The 27490-nt window shown below is 50.5% G+C and overlaps 1 protein-coding gene across 1 annotated transcript in view; it reads right to left on the reverse strand.

Moving 5' to 3' along the window:
- The window catches only part of herc2 (HECT and RLD domain containing E3 ubiquitin protein ligase 2), a 284448-nt gene that overhangs the window by 157638 nt on the left and 99320 nt on the right, over positions 1 to 27490 (reverse strand). Inside the window, exons 34-40 of the mRNA XM_064936237.1 lie at positions 24827 to 24978; positions 21415 to 21606; positions 21086 to 21273; positions 17153 to 17345; positions 12955 to 13137; positions 12530 to 12714; positions 1072 to 1219 (exon numbers count right to left, since the gene is read on the reverse strand). Coding sequence (XP_064792309.1) covers positions 1072 to 1219; positions 12530 to 12714; positions 12955 to 13137; positions 17153 to 17345; positions 21086 to 21273; positions 21415 to 21606; positions 24827 to 24978 — 1241 coding nt within the window. The remainder of the gene's footprint in view (positions 1 to 1071; positions 1220 to 12529; positions 12715 to 12954; positions 13138 to 17152; positions 17346 to 21085; positions 21274 to 21414; positions 21607 to 24826; positions 24979 to 27490) is intronic.

Raw genomic sequence — 27490 nt, forward strand, 5'->3', positions numbered from 1 at the left:
CCTGGGGGGGTTCGTGAAGTTGTATTAAACCTTAACATATCTCTGAGCAGTAGACAACCCAGGAAACCAAAGAGTTTGAGATCAGGGTGAGGGGTTAAGGGTCACGGGTTAGGGTACATACCTCTGAGCAGGGACAGGTCAGAGGAGCGCAGTAGACAACCCAGGAAACCAAAGAGTTTAGGATCAGGGTGAGGGGTTAAGGGTCACGGGTTAGGGTACATACCTCTGAGCAGGGGCAGGTCAGAGGAGCGCATTAGACAACCCAGGAAACCAAAGAGTTTAGGATCAGGGTGAGGGGTTAAGGGTCACGGGTTAGGGTACATACCTCTGAGCAGGGACAGGTCAGAGGAGCGCATTAGACAACCCAGGAAACCAAAGAGTTTAGGATCAGGGTGAGGGGTTAAGGGTCACGGGTTAGGGTACATACCTCTGAGCAGGGACAGGTCAGAGGAGCGCAGTAGACAACCCAGGAAACCAAAGAGTTTAGGATCAGGGTGAGGGGTTAAGGGTCACGGGTTAGGGTACATACCTCTGAGCAGGGGCAGGTCAGAAGAGCAGGAGCGTAGTAGACAACCCAGGAAACCAAAGAGTTTAGGATCAGGGTGAGGGGTTAAGGGTCACGGGTTAGGGTACACATACCTCTGAGCAGGGGCAGGTCAGAGGAGCAGGAGCGTAGTAGACAACCCAGGAAACCAAAGAGTTTAGGATCAGGGTGAGGGGTTAAGGGTCACGGGTTAGGGTACATACCTCTGAGCAGGGGCAGGTCAGAAGAGCAGGAGCGTAGTAGACAACCCAGGAAACCAAAGAGTTTAGGATCAGGGTGAGGGGTTAAGGGTCACGGGTTAGGGTACATACCTCTGAGCAGGGGCAGGTCAGAAGAGCAGGAGCGTAGTAGCCTTCCCAGGAAACCAAAGAGTTTAGGATCAGGGTGAGGGGTTAAGGGTCACGGGTTAGGGTACATACCTCTGAGCAGGGGCAGGTCAGAGGAGCAGGAGCGTAGTAGACAACCCAGGAAACCAAAGAGTTTAGGATCAGGGTGAGGGGTTAAGGGTCACGGGTTAGGGTACATACCTCTGAGCAGGGGCAGGTCAGAGGAGCAGGAGCGTAGTAGACAACCCAGGAAACCAAAGAGTTTTTCCACCAGGAACTTCATGTCCTGAGATCTCTCCATCTTGTCCCAGGAGGGGAGCACGGCCTGCAGCAGACGCAGAGCCAGGATCTGGAGACAGGGAGGAGACACTCGTTACACACAGAATAATATGGACACAGGGGGTAAGGGGAATGTCTCGTTTAGCCATCTCTAGAAAGCAGACGCAGAGCCAGGACGGAGGCCTGTACTGTCTCTCTGGAGCCTGACGGAGGCCTGTACTGTCTCTCTGGAGCCTGACGGAGGCCTGTACTGTCTCTCTGGAGCCTGACGGAGGCCTGTACTGTCCCCCTAGAGCCTGACGGAGGCCTGTACTGTCCCCCTGGAGCCTGACGGAGGCCTGTACTGTCTCTCTGGAGCCTGACGGAGGCCTGTACTGTCCCTCTGGAGCCTGACGGAGGCCTGTACTGTCCCCTGGATCCTGACGGAGGCCTGTACTGTCTCTCTGGAGCCTGACGGAGGCCTGTACTGTCTCTCTGGAGCCTGACGGAGGCCTGTACTGTCTCTCTGGAGCCTGACGGAGGCCTGTACTGTCTCTCTGGAGCCTGACGGAGGCCTGTACTGTCTCTCTGGAGCCTGACGGAGGCCTGTACTGTCCCCCTGGAGCCTGACGGAGGCCTGTACTGTCCCCCTGGAGCCTGACGGAGGCCTGTACTGTCTCTCTGGAGCCTGACGGAGGCCTGTACTGTCTCTCTGGAGCCTGACGGAGGCCTGTACTGTCTCTCTGGTGCCTGACGGAGGCCTGTACTGTCTCTCTGGAGCCTGACGGAGGCCTGTACTGTCTCTCTGGAGCCTGACGGAGGCCTGTACTGTCTCTCTGGAGCCTGACGGAGGCCTGTACTGTCTCTCTGGAGCCTGACGGAGGCCTGTACTGTCTCTCTGGAGCCTGACGGAGGCCTGTACTGTCTCTCTGGAGCCTGACGGAGGCCTGTACTGTCTCTCTGGAGCCTGACGGAGGCCTGTACTGTCTCTCTGGAGCCTGACGGAGGCCTGTACTGTCTCTCTGGAGCCTGACGGAGGCCTGTACTGTCTCTCTGGAGCCTGACGGAGGCCTGTACTGTCTCTCTGGAGCCTGACGGAGGCCTGTACTGTCTCTCTGGAGCCTGACGGAGGCCTGTACTGTCTCTCTGGAGCCTGACGGAGGCCTGTACTGTCTCTCTGGAGCCTGACGGAGGCCTGTACTGTCTCTCTGGTACCTGATGGAGGCCTGTACTGTCTCTCTGGTACCTGATGGAGGCCAGTTTGACTAATACCAAAGACAGAGCTTCCCCAGCACCAGCAGGACATCACAACCAGTCTTTACTGGTACCAAAGGCAGAGCTTCCCCAGCACCAGCAGGATATCACCACCAGTCTTTACTGGTACCAAAGACAGAGCTTCCACAGCAGGACATCACCACCATTCTTTACTGGTACCAAAGGCAGAGCTTCCCCAGCACCAGCAGGACATCACCACCAGTCTTTACTGGTACCAAAGGCAGAGCTTCCCCAGCACCAGCAGGACATCACAACCAGTCTTTACTGGTACCAAAGACAGAGCTTCCCCAGCAGGACATCACCACCAGTCTTTACTGGTACCAAAGGGAGAGCTTCCCCAGCAGGACATCACCACCAGTCTTTACTGGTACCAAAGGGAGAGCTTCCCCAGCAGGACATCATAACCAGTCTTTACTGGTACCAAAGGGAGAGCTTCCCCAGCAGGACATCACCACCAGTCTTTACTGGTACCAAAGGGAGAGCTTCCCCAGCAGGACATCACCACCAGTCTTTACTGGTACCAAAGGCAGAGCTTCCCCAGAACCAGCAGGACATCACAACCAGTCTTTACTGGTACCAAAGGGAGAGCTTCCCCAGCAGGACATCACCACCAGTCTTTACTGGTACCAAAGGCAGAGCTTCCCCAGCAGGACATCACCACCAGTCTTTACTGGTACCAAAGACAGAGCTTCCCCAGAACCAGCAGGACATCACAACCAGTCTTTACTGGTACCAAAGGCAGAGCTTCCCCAGCAGGACATCACAACCAGTCTTTACTGGTACCAAAGGCAGAGCTTCCCCAGCACCAGCAGGACATCACCACCAGTCTTTACTGGTACCAAAGACAGAGCTTCCCCAGCAGGACATCACCACCAGTCTTTACTGGTACCAAAGACAGAGCTTCCCCAGCAGGACATCACCACCAGTCTTTACTGGTACCAAAGGGAGAGCTTCCCCAGCAGGACATCACCACCAGTCTTTACTGGTACCAAAGACAGAGCTTCCCCAGAACCAGCAGGACATCACAACCAGTCTTTACTGGTACCAAAGGGAGAGCTTCCCCAGCAGGACATCACAACCAGTCTTTACTGGTACCAAAGGGAGAGCTTCCCCAGCAGGACATCACCACCAGTCTTTACTGGTACCAAAGGGAGAGCTTCCGCAGCAGGACATCACCACCAGTCTTTACTGGTACCAAAGACAGAGCTTCCCCAGAACCAGCAGGACATCACAACCAGTCTTTACTGGTACCAAAGGGAGAGCTTCCCCAGCAGGACATCACAACCAGTCTTTACTGGTACCAAAGACAGAGCTTCCCCAGCACCAGCAGGACATCACCACCAGTCTTTACTGGTACCAAAGGCAGAGCTTCCCCAGCAGGACATCACCACCAGTCTTTACTGGTACCAAAGGCAGAGCTTCCCCAGCAGGACATCACCACCAGTCTTTACTGGTACCAAAGGCAGAGCTTCCCCAGCAGGACATCACCACCAGTCTTTACTGGTACCAAAGGCAGAGCTTCCCCAGCACCAGCAGGACATCACCACCAGTCTTTACTGGTACCAAAGACAGAGCTTCCCCAGCACCAGCAGGACATCACAACCAGTCTTTACTGGTACCAAAGACAGAGCTTCCCCAGCAGGACATCACCACCAGTCTTTACTGGTACCAAAGGGAGAGCTTCCCCAGCAGGACATCACCACCAGTCTTTACTGGTACCAAAGGGAGAGCTTCCCCAGCAGGACATCACAACCAGTCTTTACTGGTACCAAAGGGAGAGCTTCCCCAGCAGGACATCACCACCAGTCTTTACTGGTACCAAAGGGAGAGCTTCCCCAGCAGGACATCACCACCAGTCTTTACTGGTACCAAAGGCAGAGCTTCCCCAGAACCAGCAGGACATCACAACCAGTCTTTACTGGTACCAAAGGGAGAGCTTCCCCAGCAGGACATCACCACCAGTCTTTACTGGTACCAAAGGCAGAGCTTCCCCAGCAGGACATCACCACAAGTCTTTACTGGTACCAAAGACAGAGCTTCCCCAGAACCAGCAGGACATCACAACCAGTCTTTACTGGTACCAAAGGCAGAGCTTCCCCAGCAGGACATCACAACCAGTCTTTACTGGTACCAAAGGCAGAGCTTCCCCAGCACCAGCAGGACATCACCACCAGTCTTTACTGGTACCAAAGACAGAGCTTCCCCAGCACCAGCAGGACATCACAACCAGTCTTTACTGGTACCAAAGACAGAGCTTCCCCAGCAGGACATCACCACCAGTCTTTACTGGTACCAAAGACAGAGCTTCCCCAGCAGGACATCACCACCAGTCTTTACTGGTACCAAAGGGAGAGCTTCCCCGGCAGGACATCACCACCAGTCTTTACTGGTACCAAAGACAGAGCTTCCCCAGAACCAGCAGGACATCACAACCAGTCTTTACTGGTACCAAAGGGAGAGCTTCCCCAGCAGGACATCACAACCAGTCTTTACTGGTACCAAAGGGAGAGCTTCCCCAGCAGGACATCACCACCAGTCTTTACTGGTACCAAAGGGAGAGCTTCCGCAGCAGGACATCACCACCAGTCTTTACTGGTACCAAAGACAGAGCTTCCCCAGAACCAGCAGGACATCACAACCAGTCTTTACTGGTACCAAAGGGAGAGCTTCCCCAGCAGGACATCACAACCAGTCTTTACTGGTACCAAAGACAGAGCTTCCCCAGCACCAGCAGGACATCACAACCAGTCTTTACTGGTACCAAAGGGAGAGCTTCCCCAGCAGGACATCACCACCAGTCTTTACTGGTACCAAAGGGAGAGCTTCCCCAGCAGGACATCACCACCAGTCTTTACTGGTACCAAAGACAGAGCTTCCCCAGAACCAGCAGGACATCACAACCAGTCTTTACTGGTACCAAAGACAGAGCTTCCCCAGCAGGACATCACAACCAGTCTTTACTGGTACCAAAGGGAGAGCTTCCCCAGCAGGACATCACCACCAGTCTTTACTGGTACCAAAGGGAGGACATCACCACCAGTCTTTACTGGTACCAAAGACAGAGCTTCCCCAGCACCAGCAGGACATCACCACCAGTCTTTACTGGTACCAAAGGGAGAGCTTCCCCAGCAGGACATCACAACCAGTCTTTACTGGTACCAAAGGGAGAGCTTCCCCAGCAGGACATCACCACCAGTCTTTACTGGTACCAAAGGGAGAGCTTCCCCAGCAGGACATCACCACCAGTCTTTACTGGTACCAAAGGGAGAGCTTCCCCAGCAGGACATCACCACCAGTCTTTACTGGTACCAAAGACAGAGCTTCCCCAGAACCAGCAGGACATCACAACCAGTCTTTACTGGTACCAAAGGCAGAGCTTCCCCAGCAGGACATCACCACCAGTCTTTACTGGTACCAAAGGCAGAGCTTCCCCAGCAGGACATCACCACCAGTCTTTACTGGTACCAAAGGCAGAGCTTCCCCAGCAGGACATCACCACCAGTCTTTACTGGTACCAAAGGCAGAGCTTCCCCAGCAGGACATCACCACCAGTCTTTACTGGTACCAAAGACAGAGCTTCCCCAGAACCAGCAGGACATCACCACCAGTCTTTACTGGTACCAAAGGCAGAGCTTCCCCAGCAGGACATCACCACCAGTCTTTACTGGTACCAAAGGCAGAGCTTCCCCAGCAGGACATCACAACCAGTCTTTACTGGTACCAAAGGGAGAGCTTCCCCAGCAGGACATCACAACCAGTCTTTACTGGTACCAAAGGCAGAGCTTCCCCAGCAGGACATCACCACCAGTCTTTACTGGTACCAAAGGCAGAGCTTCCCCAGCAGGACATCACCACCAGTCTTTACTGGTACCAAAGGCAGAGCTTCCCCAGCAGGACATCACAACCAGTCTTTACTGGTACCAAAGGCAGAGCTTCCCCAGCAGGACATCACCACCAGTCTTTACTGGTACCAAAGGCAGAGCTTCCCCAGCACCAGCAGGACATCACCACCAGTCTTTACTGGTACCAAAGGCAGAGCTTCCCCAGCACCAGCAGGACATCACCACCAGTCTTTACTGGTCCCAAAGACAGAGCTTCCCCAGCAGGACATCACCACCAGTCTTTACTGGTACCAAAGGCAGAGCTTCCCCAGCAGGACATCACCACCAGTCTTTACTGGTACCAAAGGCAGAGCTTCCCCAGCACCAGCAGGACATCACCACCAGTCTTTACTGGTACCAAAGACAGAGCTTCCCCAGCACCAGCAGGACATCACAACCAGTCTTTACTGGTACCAAAGGGAGAGCTTCCCCAGCAGGACATCACCACCAGTCTTTACTGGTACCAAAGGGAGAGCTTCCCCAGCAGGACATCACCACCAGTCTTTACTGGTACCAAAGACAGAGCTTCCCCAGAACCAGCAGGACATCACAACCAGTCTTTACTGGTACCAAAGACAGAGCTTCCCCAGCAGGACATCACAACCAGTCTTTACTGGTACCAAAGGGAGAGCTTCCCCAGCAGGACATCACCACCAGTCTTTACTGGTACCAAAGGGAGAGCTTCCCCAGCAGGACATCACCACCAGTCTTTACTGGTACCAAAGACAGAGCTTCCCCAGCACCAGCAGGACATCACCACCAGTCTTTACTGGTACCAAAGGGAGAGCTTCCCCAGCAGGACATCACAACCAGTCTTTACTGGTACCAAAGGGAGAGCTTCCCCAGCAGGACATCACCACCAGTCTTTACTGGTACCAAAGGGAGAGCTTCCCCAGCAGGACATCACCACCAGTCTTTACTGGTACCAAAGGGAGAGCTTCCCCAGCAGGACATCACCACCAGTCTTTACTGGTACCAAAGACAGAGCTTCCCCAGAACCAGCAGGACATCACAACCAGTCTTTACTGGTACCAAAGGCAGAGCTTCCCCAGCAGGACATCACCACCAGTCTTTACTGGTACCAAAGGCAGAGCTTCCCCAGCAGGACATCACCACCAGTCTTTACTGGTACCAAAGGCAGAGCTTCCCCAGCAGGACATCACCACCAGTCTTTACTGGTACCAAAGACAGAGCTTCCCCAGAACCAGCAGGACATCACCACCAGTCTTTACTGGTACCAAAGGCAGAGCTTCCCCAGCAGGACATCACAACCAGTCTTTACTGGTACCAAAGGGAGAGCTTCCCCAGCAGGACATCACAACCAGTCTTTACTGGTACCAAAGGCAGAGCTTCCCCAGCAGGACATCACCACCAGTCTTTACTGGTACCAAAGGCAGAGCTTCCCCAGCAGGACATCACCACCAGTCTTTACTGGTACCAAAGGCAGAGCTTCCCCAGCAGGACATCACCACCAGTCTTTACTGGTACCAAAGGCAGAGCTTCCCCAGCAGGACATCACAACCAGTCTTTACTGGTACCAAAGGCAGAGCTTCCCCAGCAGGACATCACCACCAGTCTTTACTGGTACCAAAGGCAGAGCTTCCCCAGCACCAGCAGGACATCACCACCAGTCTTTACTGGTACCAAAGGCAGAGCTTCCCCAGCACCAGCAGGACATCACCACCAGTCTTTACTGGTACCAAAGACAGAGCTTCCCCAGCAGGACATCACCACCAGTCTTTACTGGTACCAAAGACAGAGCTTCCCCAGCAGGACATCACCACCAGTCTTTACTGGTACCAAAGGCAGAGCTTCCCCAGCACCAGCAGGACATCACCACCAGTCTTTACTGGTACCAAAGACAGAGCTTCCCCAGCAGGACATCACCACCAGTCTTTACTGGTACCAAAGGCAGAGCTTCCCCAGCAGGACATCACCACCAGTCTTTACTGGTAACAAAGGCAGAGCTTCCCCAGCAGGACATCACCACCAGTCTTTACTGGTACCAAAGACAGAGCTTCCCCAGAACCAGCAGGACATCACAACCAGTCTTTACTGGTACCAAAGACAGAGCTTCCCCAGCAGGACATCACCACCAGTCTTTACTGGTACCAAAGACAGAGCTTCCCCAGAACCAGCAGGACATCACCACCAGTCTTTACTGGTACCAAAGGCAGAGCTTCCCCAGCACCAGCAGGACATCACAACCAGTCTTTACTGGTACCAAAGACAGAGCTTCCCCAGCAGGACATCACCACCAGTATTTACTGGTACCAAAGGCAGAGCTTCCCCAGCAGGACATCACCACCAGTCTTCACTGGTACCAAAGACAGAGCTTCCCCAGAACCAGCAGGACATCACCACCAGTCTTTACTGGTACCAAAGGCAGAGCTTCCCCAGCACCAGCAGGACATCACCACCAGTCTTTACTGGTACCAAAGGCAGAGCTTCCCCAGCACCAGCAGGACATCACCACCAGTCTTTACTGGTACCAAAGACAGAGCTTCCCCAGAACCAGCAGGACATCACCACCAGTCTTTACTGGTACCAAAGGCAGAGCTTCCCCAGCAGGACATCACCACCAGTCTTTACTGGTACCAAAGGCAGAGCTTCCCCAGCAGGACATCACCACCAGTCTTTACTGGTACCAAAGACAGAGCTTCCCCAGAACCAGCAGGACATCACAACCAGTCTTTACTGGTACCAAAGACAGAGCTTCCCCAGCAGGACATCACCACCAGTCTTTACTGGTACCAAAGACAGAGCTTCCCCAGAACCAGCAGGACATCACCACCAGTCTTTACTGGTACCAAAGGCAGAGCTTCCCCAGCACCAGCAGGACATCACAACCAGTCTTTACTGGTACCAAAGACAGAGCTTCCCCAGCAGGACATCACCACCAGTCTTTACTGGTACCAAAGGCAGAGCTTCCCCAGCAGGACATCACCACCAGTCTTTACTGGTACCAAAGACAGAGCTTCCCCAGAACCAGCAGGACATCACCACCAGTCTTTACTGGTACCAAAGGCAGAGCTTCCCCAGCACCAGCAGGACATCACCACCAGTCTTTACTGGTACCAAAGGCAGAGCTTCCCCAGCACCAGCAGGACATCACCACCAGTCTTTACTGGTACCAAAGACAGAGCTTCCCCAGAACCAGCAGGACATCACCACCAGTCTTTACTGGTACCAAAGACAGAGCTTCCCCAGAACCAGCAGGACATCACCACCAGTCTTTACTGGTACCAAAGACAGAGCTTCCCCAGAACCAGCAGGACATCACCACCAGTCTTTACTGGTACCAAAGGCAGAGCTTCCCCAGCACCAGCAGGACATCACCACCAGTCTTTACTGGTACCAAAGACAGAGCTTCCCCAGAACCAGCAGGACATCACCACCAGTCTTTACTGGTACCAAAGACAGAGCTTCCCCAGAACCAGCAGGACATCACCGCCAGTCTTTACTGGTACCAAAGGCAGAGCTTCCCCAGCACCAGCAGGACATCACCACCAGTCTTTACTGGTACCAAAGGCAGAGCTTCCCCAGAACCAGCAGGACATCACCAACAGTCTTTACTGGTACCAAAGACAGAGCTTCCCCAGAACCAGCAGGACATCACCACCAGTCTTTACTGGTACCAAAGGCAGAGCTTCCCCAGCACCAGCAGGACATCACCACCAGTCTTTACTGGTACCAAAGGCAGAGCTTCCCCAGAACCAGCAGGACATCACCACCAGTCTTTACTGGTACCAAAGGCAGAGCTTCCCCAGCACCAGCAGGACATCACCACCAGTCTTTACTGGTACCAAAGGCAGAGCTTCCCCAGCACCAGCAGGACATCACCACCAGTCTTTACTGGTACCAAAGACAGAGCTTCCCCAGAACCAGCAGGACATCACCACCAGTCTTTACTGGTACCAAAGACAGAGCTTCCCCAGAACCAGCAGGACATCACAACCAGTCTTTACTGGTACCAAAGGCAGAGCTTCCCCAGCACCAGCAGGACATCACAACCAGTCTTTACTGGTACCAAAGGCAGAGCTTCCCCAGCAGGACATCACCACCAGTCTTTACTGGTACCAAAGACAGAGCTTCCCCAGCAGGACATCACCACCAGTCTTTACTGGTACCAAAGGCAGAGCTTCCCCAGCAGGACATCACAACCAGTCTTTACTGGTACCAAAGGCAGAGCTTCCCCAGCAGGACATCACCACCAGTCTTTACTGGTACCAAAGGCAGAGCTTCCCCAGCAGGACATCACCACCAGTCTTTACTGGTACCAAAGGCAGAGCTTCCCCAGCAGGACATCACAACCAGTCTTTACTGGTACCAAAGGCAGAGCTTCCCCAGCAGGACATCACCACCAGTCTTTACTGGTACCAAAGGCAGAGCTTCCCCAGCAGGACATCACCACCAGTCTTTACTGGTACCAAAGGCAGAGCTTCACCAGCAGGACATCACAACCAGTCTTTACTGGTACCAAAGGCAGAGCTTCCCCAGCAGGACATCCCCACCAGTCTTTACTGGTACCAAAGGCAGAGCTTCCCCAGCAGGACATCACCACCAGTCTTTACTGGTACCAAAGGCAGAGCTTCCCCAGCAGGACATCACCACCAGTCTTTACTGGTACCAAAGGCAGAGCTTCCCCAGCAGGACATCACCACCAGTCTTTACTGGTACCAAAGGCAGAGCTTCCCCAGCAGGACATCACCACCAGTCTTTACTGGTACCAAAGGCAGAGCTTCCCCAGCAGGACATCACCACCAGTCTTTACTGGTACCAAAGGCAGAGCTTCCCCAGCAGGACATCACCACCAGTCTTTACTGGTACCAAAGGCAGAGCTTCCCCAGCAGGACATCACAACCAGTCTTTACTGGTACCAAAGGCAGAGCTTCCCCAGCAGGACATCACCACCAGTCTTTACTGGTACCAAAGACAGAGCTTCCCCAGAACCAGCAGGACATCACCACCAGTCTTTACTGGTACCAAAGACAGAGCTTCCCCAGAACCAGCAGGACATCACCACCAGTCTTTACTGGTACCAAAGGCAGAGCTTCCCCAGCACCAGCAGGACATCACCACCAGTCTTTACTGGTACCAAAGGCAGAGCTTCCCCAGAACCAGCAGGACATCACCACCAGTCTTTACTGGTACCAAAGACAGAGCTTCCCCAGAACCAGCAGGACATCACCACCAGTCTTTACTGGTACCAAAGGCAGAGCTTCCCCAGCACCAGCAGGACATCACCACCAGTCTTTACTGGTACCAAAGGCAGAGCTTCCCCAGAACCAGCAGGACATCACCACCAGTCTTTACTGGTACCAAAGGCAGAGCTTCCCCAGCACCAGCAGGACATCACCACCAGTCTTTACTGGTACCAAAGGCAGAGCTTCCCCAGCACCAGCAGGACATCACCACCAGTCTTTACTGGTACCAAAGACAGAGCTTCCCCAGAACCAGCAGGACATCACCACCAGTCTTTACTGGTACCAAAGACAGAGCTTCCCCAGAACCAGCAGGACATCACAACCAGTCTTTACTGGTACCAAAGGCAGAGCTTCCCCAGCAGGACATCACAACCAGTCTTTACTGGTACCAAAGGCAGAGCTTCCCCAGCACCAGCAGGACATCACAACCAGTCTTTACTGGTACCAAAGGCAGAGCTTCCCCAGCAGGACATCACCACCAGTCTTTACTGGTACCAAAGACAGAGCTTCCCCAGCAGGACATCACAACCAGTCTTTACTGGTACCAAAGGCAGAGCTTCCCCAGCAGGACATCACCACCAGTCTTTACTGGTACCAAAGGCAGAGCTTCCCCAGCAGGACATCACCACCAGTCTTTACTGGTACCAAAGGCAGAGCTTCCCCAGCAGGACATCACAACCAGTCTTTACTGGTACCAAAGGCAGAGCTTCCCCAGCAGGACATCACCACCAGTCTTTACTGGTACCAAAGGCAGAGCTTCCCCAGCAGGACATCACCACCAGTCTTTACTGGTACCAAAGGCAGAGCTTCACCAGCAGGACATCACAACCAGTCTTTACTGGTACCAAAGGCAGAGCTTCCCCAGCAGGACATCCCCACCAGTCTTTACTGGTACCAAAGGCAGAGCTTCACCAGCAGGACATCACAACCAGTCTTTACTGGTACCAAAGGCAGAGCTTCCCCAGCAGGACATCACCACCAGTCTTTACTGGTACCAAAGGCAGAGCTTCCCCAGCAGGACATCACCACCAGTCTTACCTGTCTCTGCAGAGTAACAGCATTACAGGACTGTTGTCCCTCTACGATGCGGATCAGCAGACCGATCCAGGCCGAAGTACTGAGAGAAGAACACATCTGAGGCTGGAGGGCCACGCTGCGGATGAAACCCAGAGTACACCAGCTACGATGCTGCTCCCTGGACACCAGCCGGTGAGATGGACAACCTGAGGGTAGAGGTCAGAGGTCAGGACAGAGAGTACACCAGCTACGATGCTGCTCCCTGGACACCAGCCGGTGAGATGGACAACCTGAGGGTAGAGGTCAGAGGTCAGGACAGAGAGTACACCAGCTACGATGCTGCTCCCTGGACACCAGCCGGTGAGAACCTGAGGGTAGAGGTCAGACAGACATTTCTCCCGGGCTGAGTGATTACATATTCTCTTTCTTGAGATCAAGTGAGTTACCGGTCTTATCATTGGCTCCACTCTCCACCAGCATGCGGAGAAGACCACAGAGGGTCCGTGTGGCGTCTGTCTGCATCACCTCGGAGTAGATCCCAGCAGACAGAGACAGGGTCTTCAACAGGTTCACTGTGCTGGTTAACAGCATGGCTGTAGGGTGGGCACTCTTATCCAGCACCTCTCCTTCTAGTACACACAGGAATATACAGAGAAAAGGTCTGTCTGACATGTTATTTCACCTTACCTTCTACACACTGTGAAGCCCGTTGATGTAGGCCTTAAGACATCTCATTTAACTGATTTGATTGCATCAGGGGGTGTATTGTGTTGTGTACAGTACCAGTCAAAAGTTTGGACACACCTACTCATTCAAGGGTTTTTCTTCATTTTATACTGTGTTCTACATTGTAGAATAATAGTTAAGACATCCAAACTATGAAATATCACATGGTATCCTGTAGTAACCCCAAAAAAGTTTCAAAGAAATGAAAATATATCTTTGATTTGAGATTCTTCAAAGTAGCCACCCTTTGCCTTAATGACAGCTTTGCACAGTCTTGGCATTCTCTCAACCAGCTTCATGAGGAATGTTTTTCCAACAGTCTTGAAGGAGTTCCCACATATGTTGGCTGCTTTCCCTTCACTCTGCGGTCCAACTCATCCCAAACCATCTCAATTGGGTTGAGGTCGGGTGGTTGTGTAGGTCAGGTCATCTGACACACTGACCAGAGGGTGTATACACACATACACACTGACCAGAGGGTGTATATACACACTGACCAGGGGGTGTATATACACACACTGACAAGGGGGTGTGGTGTCAGGAAAATAACCTCACACTCAAAGTCAACAAAACAAAGGAGATGATTGTGGACGTCAGGAAACAGCAGAGGGAGCACCCCCCTATCCACATCGATGGAACAGTAGTGGAGAGAGTAGCAAGTTTTAAGTTCCTCGGCGTACACATCACAGACAAACCGAATTGGTCCACCTACACAGACAGCGTGGTGAAGAAGGCACAGCAGCGCCTCTTCAACCTCAGGAGGCTGAAGAAATTAAGCTTGTCACCAAAAACTTTTACAGATGCACAATCGAGAGCATCCTGGCGGGCTGTATCACCACCTGGTACGGCAACTGCTCCGCCCACAACCGTAAGGCTCTCCAGAGGGTAGTGAGGTCTGCACAACGCATCACCGGGGGCAAACTACCTGCCCTCCAGGACACCTACACCACCCGATGTTACAGGAAGGCCATAAAGATCATCAAGGACAACAACCACCCGAGCCACTGCCTGTTCACCCCGCTATCATCCAGAAGGCGAGGTCAGTACAGGTGCATCAAAGCTGGGACCGAGAGACTGAAAAACAGCTTCTATATCAAGGCCATCAGACTATTAAACAGCCACCACTAACATTGAGTGGCTGCTGCCAACACACTGACACTGACTCAACTCCAGCTACTTTAATAATGGGAATTGATGGGAAATGATGTAAATATATCACTAGCCACTTTAAACAATGCTACCTGATATAATGTTTACATACCCTACATTACTCATCTCACATGTATATACTGTACTCGATACCATCTACTGCATCTTGCCTATGCCGTTCGGCCATCACTCATTCATATATCTTTATGTACATATTCTTTATCCCCTTACACTTGTGTGTATAAGACAGTAGTTTTGGAATTGTTAGTTAGATTACTTGTTGGTTATTACTGCATTGTCGGAACTAGAAGCACAAGCATTTCGCTACACTCGCATTAACATCTGCTAACCATGTGTATGTGTCAAATACAATTTTATTTGATATATACTGACCAGGGGGTGTATACATACTGACCAGGGGGTGTATACATACTGACCAGGGGGTGTATACGAACTGACCAGGGGGTGTATACACACATACACACACTGACCAGGGGGTGTATACACACACTGACCAGGGGGTGTATACACACACTGACCAGGGGGTGCATGTATACGAACTGACCAGGGGGTGCATGTTACGAACTGACCAGGGGGTGCATGTATACACACACTGACCAGGGGGTGCATGTATACACACACTGACCAGGGGGTGCATGTATACACACACTGACCAGGGGGTGCATGTATACACACTGACCAGGGGGTGCATATATATACACACTGACCAGGGGGTGCATATATATACACACTGACCAGGGGGTGCATATATATACACACTGACCAGGGGGTGTATATATATACACCCTGACCAGGGGGTGTATATATATACACCCTGACCAGGGGGTGTATATATATACACACACTGACCAGGGGGTGTATATACACACACTGACCAGGGGGTGTATATATATACACACTGACCAGGGGGTGTATATATATACACACTGACCAGGGGGTGTATATATATACACACACAGACCAGGGTGTATATATATACACACACTGACCAGGGGTGTATATATATACACACACTGACAGGGGTGTATATATATACACACACTGACCAGGGGTGTATATACACACACTGACCAGGGGTGTATATATATACACACTGACCAGGGGGTGTATATATACACACACTGACCAGGGGGTGTATATATATACACACACTGACCAGGGGGTGACCAGGGGGTGTATATATATACACACACTGACCAGGGGGTGTATATATATACACACACTGACCAGGGGGTGTATATATATACACACACTGACCAGGGGGTGTATATATATACACACACTGACCAGGGGGTGTATATATATACACACACTGACCAGGGGGTGTATATATATACACACACTGACCAGGGGGTGTATATATATACACACTGACCAGGGGGTGTATATATATACACACTGACCAGGGGGTGTATATATATACACACACTGACCAGGGGGTGTATATATATACACACACTGACCAGGGGGTGTATATATATATATATACACACACTGACCAGGGGGTGTATATATATACACACTGACCAGGGGGTGTATATATATATACACACTGACCAGGGGGTGTATATATATACACACTGACCAGGGGGTGTATATATATACACACTGACCAGGGGGTGTATATATATACACACTGACCAGGGGGTGTATATATATATACACACTGACCAGGGGTGTATATATATACACACTGACCAGGGGGTGTATATATATACACACTGACCAGGGGGTGTATATATATACACACTGACCAGGGGGTGTATATATACACACTGACCAGGGGGTGTATATATACACACTGACCAGGGGGTATATATACACACACACTAGGGGGTGTATATACACACACTGACCAGGGGGTGTATATATACACACACTGACCAGGGGGTGTATATATACACACTGTCCAGGGGGTGTATATATACACACTGTCCAGGGGGTGTATATATACACACTGACCAGGGGGTGTATATACACACACTGACCAGGGGATGTCTATATACACACTGACCAGGGGGTGTATATATACACACTGACCAGGGGGTGCATATATACACACTGACCAGGGGGTGCATATATACACACTGACCAGGGGGTGCATATATACACACTGACCAGGGGGTGCATATATACACACTGACCAGGGGGTGCATATATACACACTGACCAGGGGGTGTATATATACACACACTGACCAGGGGGTGTATATATACACACACTGACCAGGGGGTGTATATATACACACTGACCAGGGGGTGTATATATACACACTGACCAGGGGGTGTATATATACACTGACCAGGGGGTGTATATATACACTGACCAGGGGGTGTATATATACACTGACCAGGGGGTGTGCATATATACTGACCAGGGTGTGCATATATACTGACCAGGGGGTGTATATATACTGACCAGGGGGTCTATATATACTGACCAGGGGGTGTATGTATACTGACCAGGGGGTGCATGTATACTGACCAGGGGGTGTATATATACTGACCAGGGGGTGTATGTATACTGACCAGGGGGTGCATGTATACTGACCAGGGGGTGCATGTATACTGACCAGGGGGTGCATGTATACTGACCAGGGGGTGCATGTATACTGACCAGGGGGTGGATATGTACTGACCAGGGGGTGCATATGTACTGACCAGGGGGTGCATATGTACTGACCAGGGGGTGCATATGTACTGACCAGGGGGTGCATATGTACTGACCAGGGGGTGCATATGTACTGACCAGTGTCATCCTCGGTGTCAGAGTCTTCAGTAGCAGGCTGGGAGGCAGGCGGGGGCTCTGACAGTTTCAGGTCGTATTTTCCCTCCTTCCCCATCCTGTAGGAGTTGGTACTGCTGGTATCCCACTGGACCCTAATCCACCCATCCTCACCCAGCTCCCCTATCACCCGGCCCAGACCCGGCGCAGGACCGTCCTACACAGAGACTAACATTTTAGTTATTTAGCACAAGGGTTCTCTAACTTTTTCACTCAGACCCTCCTTCCAACATTGGGAAACAGCCCGCACCCAAAACCCCACGTTTATTTCTATGGCCACCTTGCACATTTTACTATTACAACTTTAAAGAGTAAGTTGAACAGATGACGTTCATATTCTGACAATCTCTGTAACTCACTTAGATAATACATTTGATGATACAGTGGTAGCAATACATGGTTATAACATTTACAGAGAATACAGGAATGCCAATGGTGGAGGTGTTGCTGTATATATTCAGAACAACATTCCTGGTAAAGATTAGAGACGATCTCATGTTAAATACTGTTGAAGTAATATGGCTACAGGTTATTCTGCCTCACCTAAAGCCCCTTCTGGTGGGAAGCTGCTAGAGACCACCAATTGCTAACAGTATCTGGATAACATGTGTGAAATGCTTGATCCTCAGGATCCCTAATAAACCCCAGGAAGAGTAGCTGCTGCCTTGACAGGAACTAATGGGGATCCATAATAAACCCCAGGAAGAGTAGCTGCTGCCTTGACAGGAACTAATGGGGATCCATAATAAACCCCAGGAAGAGTAGCTGCTGCCTTGGCAGGAACTAATGGGGATCCTTAATAAACCCCAGGAAGAGTAGCTGCTGCCTTGACAGGAACTAATGGGGATCCATAATAAACCCCAGGAAGAGTAGCTGCTGCCTTGACAGGAACTAATGGGGATCCATAATAAACCCCCAGGAAGAGTAGCTGCTGCCTTGGCAGGAACTAATGGGGATCCATAATAAACCCCAGGAAGAGTAGCTGCTGCCTTGACAGGAACTAATGGGGATCCATAATAAACCCCAGGAAGAGTAGCTGCTGCCTTGGCAGGAACTAATGGGGATCCATAATAAACCCCAGGAAGAGTAGCTGCTGCCTTGGCAGGAACTAATGGGGATCCATAATAAACCCCAGGAAGAGTAGCTGCTGCCTTGGCAGGAACTAATGGGGATCCATAATAAACCCCAGGAAGAGTAGCTGCTGCCTTGGCAGGAACTAATGGGGATCCATAATAAACCCCAGGAAGAGTAGCTGCTGCCTTGACAGGAACTAATGGGGATCCATAATAAACCCCAGGAAGAGTAGCTGCTGCCTTGGCAGGAACTAATGGGGATCCATAATAAACCCCAGGAAGAGTAGCTGCTGCCTTGACAGGAACTAATGGGGATCCATAATAAACCCCAGGAAGAGTAGCTGCTGCCTTGACAGGAACTAATGGGGATCCATAATAAACCCCAGGAAGAGTAGCTGCTGCCTTGACAGGAACTAATGGGGATCCATAATAAACCCCAGGAAGAGTAGCTGCTGCCTTGGCAGGAACTAATGGGGATCCATAATAAACCCCAGGAAGAGTAGCTGCTGCCTTGACAGGAACTAATGGGGATCCATAATAAACCCCCAGGAAGAGTAGCTGCTGCCTTGGCAGGAACTAATGGGGATCCATAATAAACCCCCAGGAAGAGTAGCTGCTGCCTTGGCAGGAACTAATGGGGATCCATAATAAACCCCCAGGAAGAGTAGCTGCTGCCTTGGCAGGAACTAATGGGGATCCATAATAAACCCCAGGAAGAGTAGCTGCTGCCTTGGCAGGAACTAATGGGGATCCATAATAAACCCCAGGAAGAGTAGCTGCTGCCTTGGCAGGAACTAATGGGGATCCATAATAAACCCCAGGAAGAGTAGCTGCTGCCTTGGCAGGAACTAATGGGGATCCATAATAAACCCCAGGAAGAGTAGCTGCTGCCTTGACAGGAACTAATGGGGATCCATAATAAATCCCAGGAAGAGTAGCTGCTGCCTTGACAGGAACTAATGGGGATCCATAATAAATCCCAGGAAGAGTAGCTGCTGCCTTGGCAGGAACTAATGGGGATCCATAATAAACCCCAGGAAGAGTAGCTCCTGCCTTGACAGGAACTAATGGGGATCCATAATAAATCCCAGGAAGAGTAGCTGCTGCCTTGACAGGAACTAATGGGGATCCATAATAAATCCCAGGAAGAGTAGCTGCTGCCTTGACAGGAACTAATGGGGATCCATAATAAACCCCAGGAAGAGTAGCTGCTGCCTTGACAGGAACTAATGGGGATCCATAATAAACCCCAGGAAGAGTAGCTGCTGCCTTGACAGGAACTAATGGGGATCCATAATAAACCCCAGGAAGAGTAGCTGCTGCCTTGGCAGGAACTAATGGGGATCCATAATAAACCCCAGGAAGAGTAGCTGCTGCCTTGACAGGAACTAATGGGGATCCATAATAAATCCCAGGAAGAGTAGCTGCTGCCTTGACAGGAACTAATGGGGATCCATAATAAACCCCAGGAAGAGTAGCTGCTGCCTTGACAGGAACTAATGGGGATCCATAATAAACCCCAGGAAGAGTAGCTGCTGCCTTGGCAGGAACTAATGGGGATCCATAATAAACCCCAGGAAGAGTAGCTGCTGCCTTGGCAGGAACTAATGGGGATCCATAATAAACCCCAGGAAGAGTAGCTGCTGCCTTGGCAGGAACTAATGGGGATCCATAATAAACCCCAGGAAGAGTAGCTGCTGCCTTGACAGGAACTAATGGGGATCCATAATAAACCCCAGGAAGAGTAGCTGCTGCCTTGGCAGGAACTAATGGGGATCCATAATAAACCCCAGGAAGAGTAGCTGCTGCCTTGGCAGGAACTAATGGGGATCCATAATAAACCCCAGGAAGAGTAGCTGCTGCCTTGACAGGAACTAAATGGGGATCCATAATAAATCCCAGGAAGAGTAGCTGCTGCCTTGACAGGAACTAATGGGGATCCATAATAAATCCCAGGAAGAGTAGCTGCTGCCTTGGCAGGAACTAATGGGGATCCATAATAAACCCCAGGAAGAGTAGCTCCTGCCTTGACAGGAACTAATGGGGATCCATAAAAAATCCCAGGAAGAGTAGCTGCTGCCTTGACAGGAACTAATGGGGATCCATAATAAATCCCAGGAAGAGTAGCTGCTGCCTTGACAGGAACTAATGGGGATCCATAATAAACCCCAGGAAGAGTAGCTGCTGCCTTGACAGGAACTAATGGGGATCCATAATAAACCCCAGGAAGAGTAGCTGCTGCCGTGGCAGGAACTAATGGGGATCCATAATAAACCCCAGGAAGAGTAGCTGCTGCCTTGACAGGAACTAATGGGGATCCATAATAAACCCCCAGGAAGAGTAGCTGCTGCCTTGGCAGGAACTAATGGGGATCCATAATAAACCCCCAGGAAGAGTAGCTGCTGCCTTGGCAGGAACTAATGGGGATCCATAATAAGCCCCAGGAAGAGTAGCTGCTGCCTTGGCAGGAACTAATGGGGATCCATAATAAACCCCAGGAAGAGTAGCTGCTGCCTTGGCAGGAACTAATGGGAATCCATAATAAACCCCAGGAAGAGTAGCTGCTGCCTTGGCAGGAACTAATGGGAATCCATAATAAACCCCAGGAAGAGTAGCTGCTGCCTTGGCAGGAACTAATGGGGATCCATAATAAACCCCAGGAAGAGTAGCTGCTGCAGATCAGCAATTGACCTGATCTCCCCACTTCCAGTCCAGTCTCCTCATACTTAGTGAATCAGTATAAACTAGTAGTATTAATAGTAGTAGTAGTATTAGTAATAAGACGAGTAATAAGTAGTACACCAGTAGTACTACAGTAATTGACCTGATCTCCCCACTTCCAGTCCAGTCCTCTCATCACTCTGGTTCCGATCTTCATCATGGCAGCAAGTTCAGGCCCTGAGGCGGGCAGGGGAGTGAGGGTCGCCTCCTTCCGACTCTCCTCCAGTACCGTAGCTGACCCCCCGTGACCTCTCGACCCCAGCTCCTCCTCACTGCTGTCTGTACTGGGGCCTGGAAACAATAGTCAATAACAGACTATCATCAATAACCGTGTGTGTGTGTGTGTGTGTGTGTGTGTGTGTGTGTGTGTGTGTGTGTGTGTGTACTCCTATACGAGTCTGAAAGGGCATACTCCATGCTGCCCGTCCTCACCGATGAGTCGGAGGATGCTCTGTGTGAGAGCCAGAGTTCCAGAGTTAAGCAGCAGAGCGAGGCTGTTGGCCCCGTGTTTCAGAGACAGCATGTGGAGCATGGAGAGAAGGAAACGGGCCTGAGGGATGGTGCCCAGACTGGGGCCGGCCGGGTTCTCATTGGTAATGGTCTGGAGAGGGACGGGCTGTACACCTGGGAATACACATGGTCACAACCCAGACTGACAGAGTTAGGTCATACATTCATTCATTTGCATTTAGGTGAGAATTTTGAGTCTTCCATTGACATCAATGATTTACATCAATTTCTGATTTAACTCAAGTTTCTAAGGATAATTTTTGAGCCTTGTTAGTAGCCTGGTGCGGTCGGAACAACCTCTATAAAACATGGATATTAAAAGTACTGGACCCACGTTAGTAGCCTCTACTAAAGGCTACGTGGAGCCGTGTTAGTAGCCTCTACTAAAGTCTACGTGGAGCCGTGTTAGTAGCCTCTACTAAAGGCTACGTGGAGCCGTGTTAGTAGCCTCTACTAAAGGCTACGTGGAGCCGTGTTAGTAGCCTCCACTAAAGGCTACGTGGAGCCGTGTTAGTAGCCTCCACTAAAGGCTACGTGGAGCCGTGTTAGTAGCCTCCACTAAAGGCTACGTGGAGCCGTGTTAGTAGCCTCCACTAAAGGCTACGTGGAGCCGTGTTAGTAGCCTCCATTAAAGGCTACGTGGAGCCGTGTTAGTAGCCTCCATTAAAGGCTACGTGGAGCCGTGTTAGTAGCCCCTATTAAAGAATCCGTGGAGCCGTGTTAGTAGACTCCATTAAAGGCTACGTGGAGCCGTGTTAGTAGCCTCCATTAAAGGCTACGTGGAGCCGTGTTAGTAGCCTCTATTAAAGAATCCGTGGAGCCGTGTTAGTAGCCTCTACTCAAGCCTACGTGGAGCCGTGATAGTAGCCTCTACTAAAGGCTACGTGGAGCCGTGTTAGTAGCCTCTATTATCTACTAAAGGCTACGTGGAGCCGTGTTAGTAGCCTCTACTAAAGGCTCCGTGGAGCCGTGTTAGTAGCCTCTACTAAAGGCTCCGTGGAGCCGTGTTAGTAGCCTCTACTAAAGGCTCCGTGGAGCCGTGTTAGTAGCCTCTACTAAAGGCTACGTGGAGCCGTGTTAGTAGCCTCTACTAAAGGCTACGTGGAGCCGTGTTAGTAGCCTCTACTAAAGGCTACGTGGAGCCGTGTTAGTAGCCTCTACTAAAGGCTACGTGGAGCCGTGTTAGTAGCCTCTACTAAAGGCTACGTGGAGCCGTGTTAGTAGCCTCTACTAAAGGCTACGTGGAGCCGTGTTAGTAGCCTCTACTAAAGGCTACGTGGAGCCGTGTTAGTAGCCTCTACTAAAGGCTACGTGGAGCCGTGTTAGTAGCCTCTACTAAAGGCTACGTGGAGCCGTGTTAGTAGCCTCTACTAAAGGCTACGTGGAGCCGTGTTAGTAGCCTCTACTAAAGGCTACGTGGAGCCGTGTTAGTAGCCTCTACTAAAGGCTACGTGGAGCCGTGTTAGTAGCCTCTACTAAAGGCTACGTGGAGCCGTGTTAGTAGCCTCTACTAAAGGCTACGTGGAGCCGTGTTAGTAGCCTCTACTAAAGGCTACGTGGAGCCGTGTTAGTAGCCTCTACTAAAGGCTACGTGGAGCCGTGTTAGTAGCCTCTACTAAAGGCTACGTGGAGCCGTGTTAGTAGCCTCTACTAAAGGCTACGTGGAGCCGTGTTAGTAGCCTCTACTAAAGGCTACGTGGAGCCGTGTTAGTAGCCTCTACTAAAGGCTACGTGGAGCCGTGTTAGTAGCCTCTACTAAAGGCTACGTGGAGCCGTGTTAGTAGCCTCTACTAAAGGCTACGTGGAGCCGTGTTAGTAGCCTCTACTAAAGGCTACGTGGAGCCGTGTTAGTAGCCTCTACTAAAGGCTACGTGGAGCCGTGTTAGTAGCCTCTACTAAAGGCTACGTGGAGCCGTGTTAGTAGCCTCTACTAAAGGCTACGTGGAGCCGTGTTAGTAGCCTCTACTAAAGGCTACGTGGAGCCGTGTTAGTAGCCTCTACTAAAGGCGTACGTGGAGCCGTGTTAGTAGCCTCTACTAAAGGCTACGTGGAGCCGTGTTAGTAGCCTCTACTAAAGGCTACGTGGAGCCGTGTTAGTAGCCTCTACTAAAGGCTACGTGGAGCCGTGTTAGTAGCCTCTACTAAAGGCTACGTGGAGCCGTGTTAGTAGCCTCTACTAAAGGCTACGTGGAGCCGTGTTAGTAGCCTCTACTAAAGGCTACGTGGAGCCGTGTTAGTAGCCTCTACTAAAGGCTACGTGGAGCCGTGTTAGTAGCCTCTACTAAAGGCTACGTGGAGCCGTGTTAGTAGCCTCTACTAAAGGCTACGTGGAGCCGTGTTAGTAGCCTCTACTAAAGGCTACGTGGAGCCGTGTTAGTAGCCTCTACTAAAGGCTACGTGGAGCCGTGTTAGTAGCCTCTACTAAAGACTACGTGGAGCCGTGTTAGTAGCCTCTACTAAAGGCTACGTGGAGCCGTGTTAGTAGCCTCCATTAAAGGCTACGTGGAGCCGTGTTAGTAGCCTCCATTAAAGGCTACGTGGAGCCGTGTTAGTAGCCCCTATTAAAGAATCCGTGGAGCCGTGTTAGTAGCCTCTATTTAAGGCTTTGTGGAGCCGTGTTAGTAGACTCCATTAAAGGCTACGTGGAGCCGTGTTAGTAGCCTCCATTAAAGGCTACGTGGAGCCGTGTTAGTAGTCTCTATTAAAGAATCCGTGGAGCCGTGTTAGTAGCCTCTACTCAAGGCTACGTGGAGCCGTGTTAGTAGCCTCTACTAAAGCCTACGTGGAGCCGTGATAGTAGCCTCTACTAAAGGCTACGTGGAGCCGTGTTAGTAGCCTCTATTATCTACTAAAGGCTCCGTGGAGGCGTGTTAGTAGCCTCTACTAAAGGCTACGTGGAGCCGTGTTAGTAGCCTCTACTAAAGGCTAAGTGGAGCCGTGTTAGTAGTCTCTACTAAAGGCTACGTGGAGCCGTGTTAGTAGCCTCTACTAAAGGCTACGTGGAGCCGTGTTAGTAGCCTCTACTAAAGGCTACGTGGAGCCGTGTTAGTAGCCTCTACTAAAGGCTACGTGGAGCCGTGTTAGTAGCCTCTACTAAAGGCTAAGTGGAGCCGTGTTAGTAGTCTCTACTAAAGGCTACGTGGAGCCGTGTTAGTAGCCTCTACTAAAGGCTACGTGGAGCCGTGTTAGTAGTCTCTACTAAAGGCTACGTGGAGCCGTGTTAGTAGTCTCTACTAAAGGCTACGTGGAGCCGTGTTAGTAGCCTCTACTAAAGGCTACGTGGAGCCGTGTTAGTAGCCTCTACTAAAGGCTACGTGGAGCCGTGTTAGCTCACCCAGTTGATTAAAGCTGCCGCTGGCCTCCAGCAGGATGTTGCGTAGGTTCTGGATGGACCAGGAGTAGAGCTTCCCGAAGGTGACCTCTAACAGCATGCGGTTGAAGGGAGGGATCAGACCAACGTCTTTCAGACAGTCAGACAGCGGCTCCCTGAGGTACACAACCCACAGTAACTAACACACACAACCCACAGTAACTAACACACACAACCCACAGTAACTAACACACACAACCCACAGTAACACACACACAACCCACAGTAACTAACACACACAACCCACAGTAACTAACACACACAACCCACAGTAACTAACACACACAACCCACAGTAACTAACACACACACACACCACTAACTAACACACACAACCCACAGTAACTAACACACACAACCCACAGTAACTAACACACACAACCCACAGTAACTAACACACACCAGTAACTAACACACACAACCCACAGTAACTAACACACACAACCCACAGTAACTAACACACACAACCCACAGTAACTAACACACACAACCCACAGTGACTAACACACACAACCCACAGTAACACACACAACCCACAGTGACTAACACACACAACCCACAGTAACTAACACACACAACCCACAGTAACTAACACACACAACCCACAGTAACACACACACAACCCACAGTAACTAACACACACAACCCACAGTAACTAACACACACAACCCACAGTAACTAACACACACAACCCACAGTAACTAACACACACACACACACCACTAACTAACACACACAACCCACAGTAACTAACACACACAACCCACAGTAACTAACACACACAACCCACAGTAACTAACACACACCAGTAACTAACACACACAACCCACAGTAACTAACACACACAACCCACAGTAACTAACACACACAACCCACAGTGACTAACACACACAACCCACAGTAACACACACACAACCCACAGTGACTAACACACACAACCCACAGTAACTAACACACACAACCCACAGTAACTAACACACACAACCCACAGTAACACACACACAACCCACAGTAACTAACACACACAACCCACAGTAACTAACACACACAACCCACAGTAACTAACACACACAACCCACAGTAACTAACACACACAACCCACAGTAACTAACACACAACCCACACCAGTAACTAACACACACAACCCACAGTAACTAACACACACAACCCACAGTAACTAACACACACAACCCACAGTAACTAACACACACAACCCACAGTAACTAACACACACAACCCACAGTGACTAACACACACAACCCACAGTGACTAACACACACAACCCACAGTGACTAACACACACAACCCACAGTAACTAACACACACAACCCACAGTAACTAACACACATAACCCACAGTAACTAACACACATAACCCACAGTAACTAACACACACAACCCACAGTAACTAACACACACAACCCACAGTAACTAACACACACAACCCACAGTAACTAACACACACAACCCACAGTAACTAACACACACAACCCACAGTAACTAACACACACAACCCACAGTAACTAACACACACAACCCACAGTAACTAACACAACCCACAGTAACTAACACAACCCACAGTAACTAACACACACACACACACCAGTAACACACACACACAACGCACAGTAACTAACACACACAACCCACAGTAACTAACACACACCAGTAACTAACACACACAACCCACAGTAACTAACACACACACCACTAACTAACACACACAACCCACAGTAACTAACACACACAACCCACAGTAACTAACACACACAACCCACAGTAACTAACACACACCAGTAACTAACACACACAACCCACAGTAACTAACACACACAACCCACAGTAACTAACACACACAACCCACAGTGACTAACACACACAACCCACAGTAACACACACACAACCCACAGTGACTAACACACACAACCCACAGTAACTAACACACACAACCCACAGTAACTAACACACACAACCCACAGTAACACACACACAACCCACAGTAACTAACACACACAACCCACAGTAACTAACACACACAACCCACAGTAACTAACACACACAACCCACAGTAACTAACACACACAACCCACAGTAACTAACACACAACCCACACCAGTAACTAACACACACAACCCACAGTAACTAACACACACAACCCACAGTAACTAACACACACAACCCACAGTAACTAACACACACAACCCACAGTAACTAACACACACAACCCACAGTGACTAACACACACAACCCACAGTGACTAACACACACAACCCACAGTGACTAACACACACAACCCACAGTAACTAACACACACAACCCACAGTAACTAACACACATAACCCACAGTAACTAACACACACAACCCACAGTAACTAACACACACAACCCACAGTAACTAACACACACAACCCACAGTAACTAACACACACAACCCACAGTAACTAACACACACAACCCACAGTAACTAACACACACAACCCACAGTAACTAACACACACAACCCACAGTAACTAACACACACAACCCACAGTAACTAACACAACCCACAGTAACTAACACACACACACACACCAGTAACACACACACACAACGCACAGTAACTAACACACACAACCCACAGTAACTAACAC

The sequence above is a fragment of the Oncorhynchus masou genome, chromosome 24 (genome assembly GCF_036934945.1).
Source record: "Oncorhynchus masou masou isolate Uvic2021 chromosome 24, UVic_Omas_1.1, whole genome shotgun sequence".
Classification (NCBI taxonomy): Eukaryota; Metazoa; Chordata; class Actinopteri; order Salmoniformes; family Salmonidae; genus Oncorhynchus; species Oncorhynchus masou.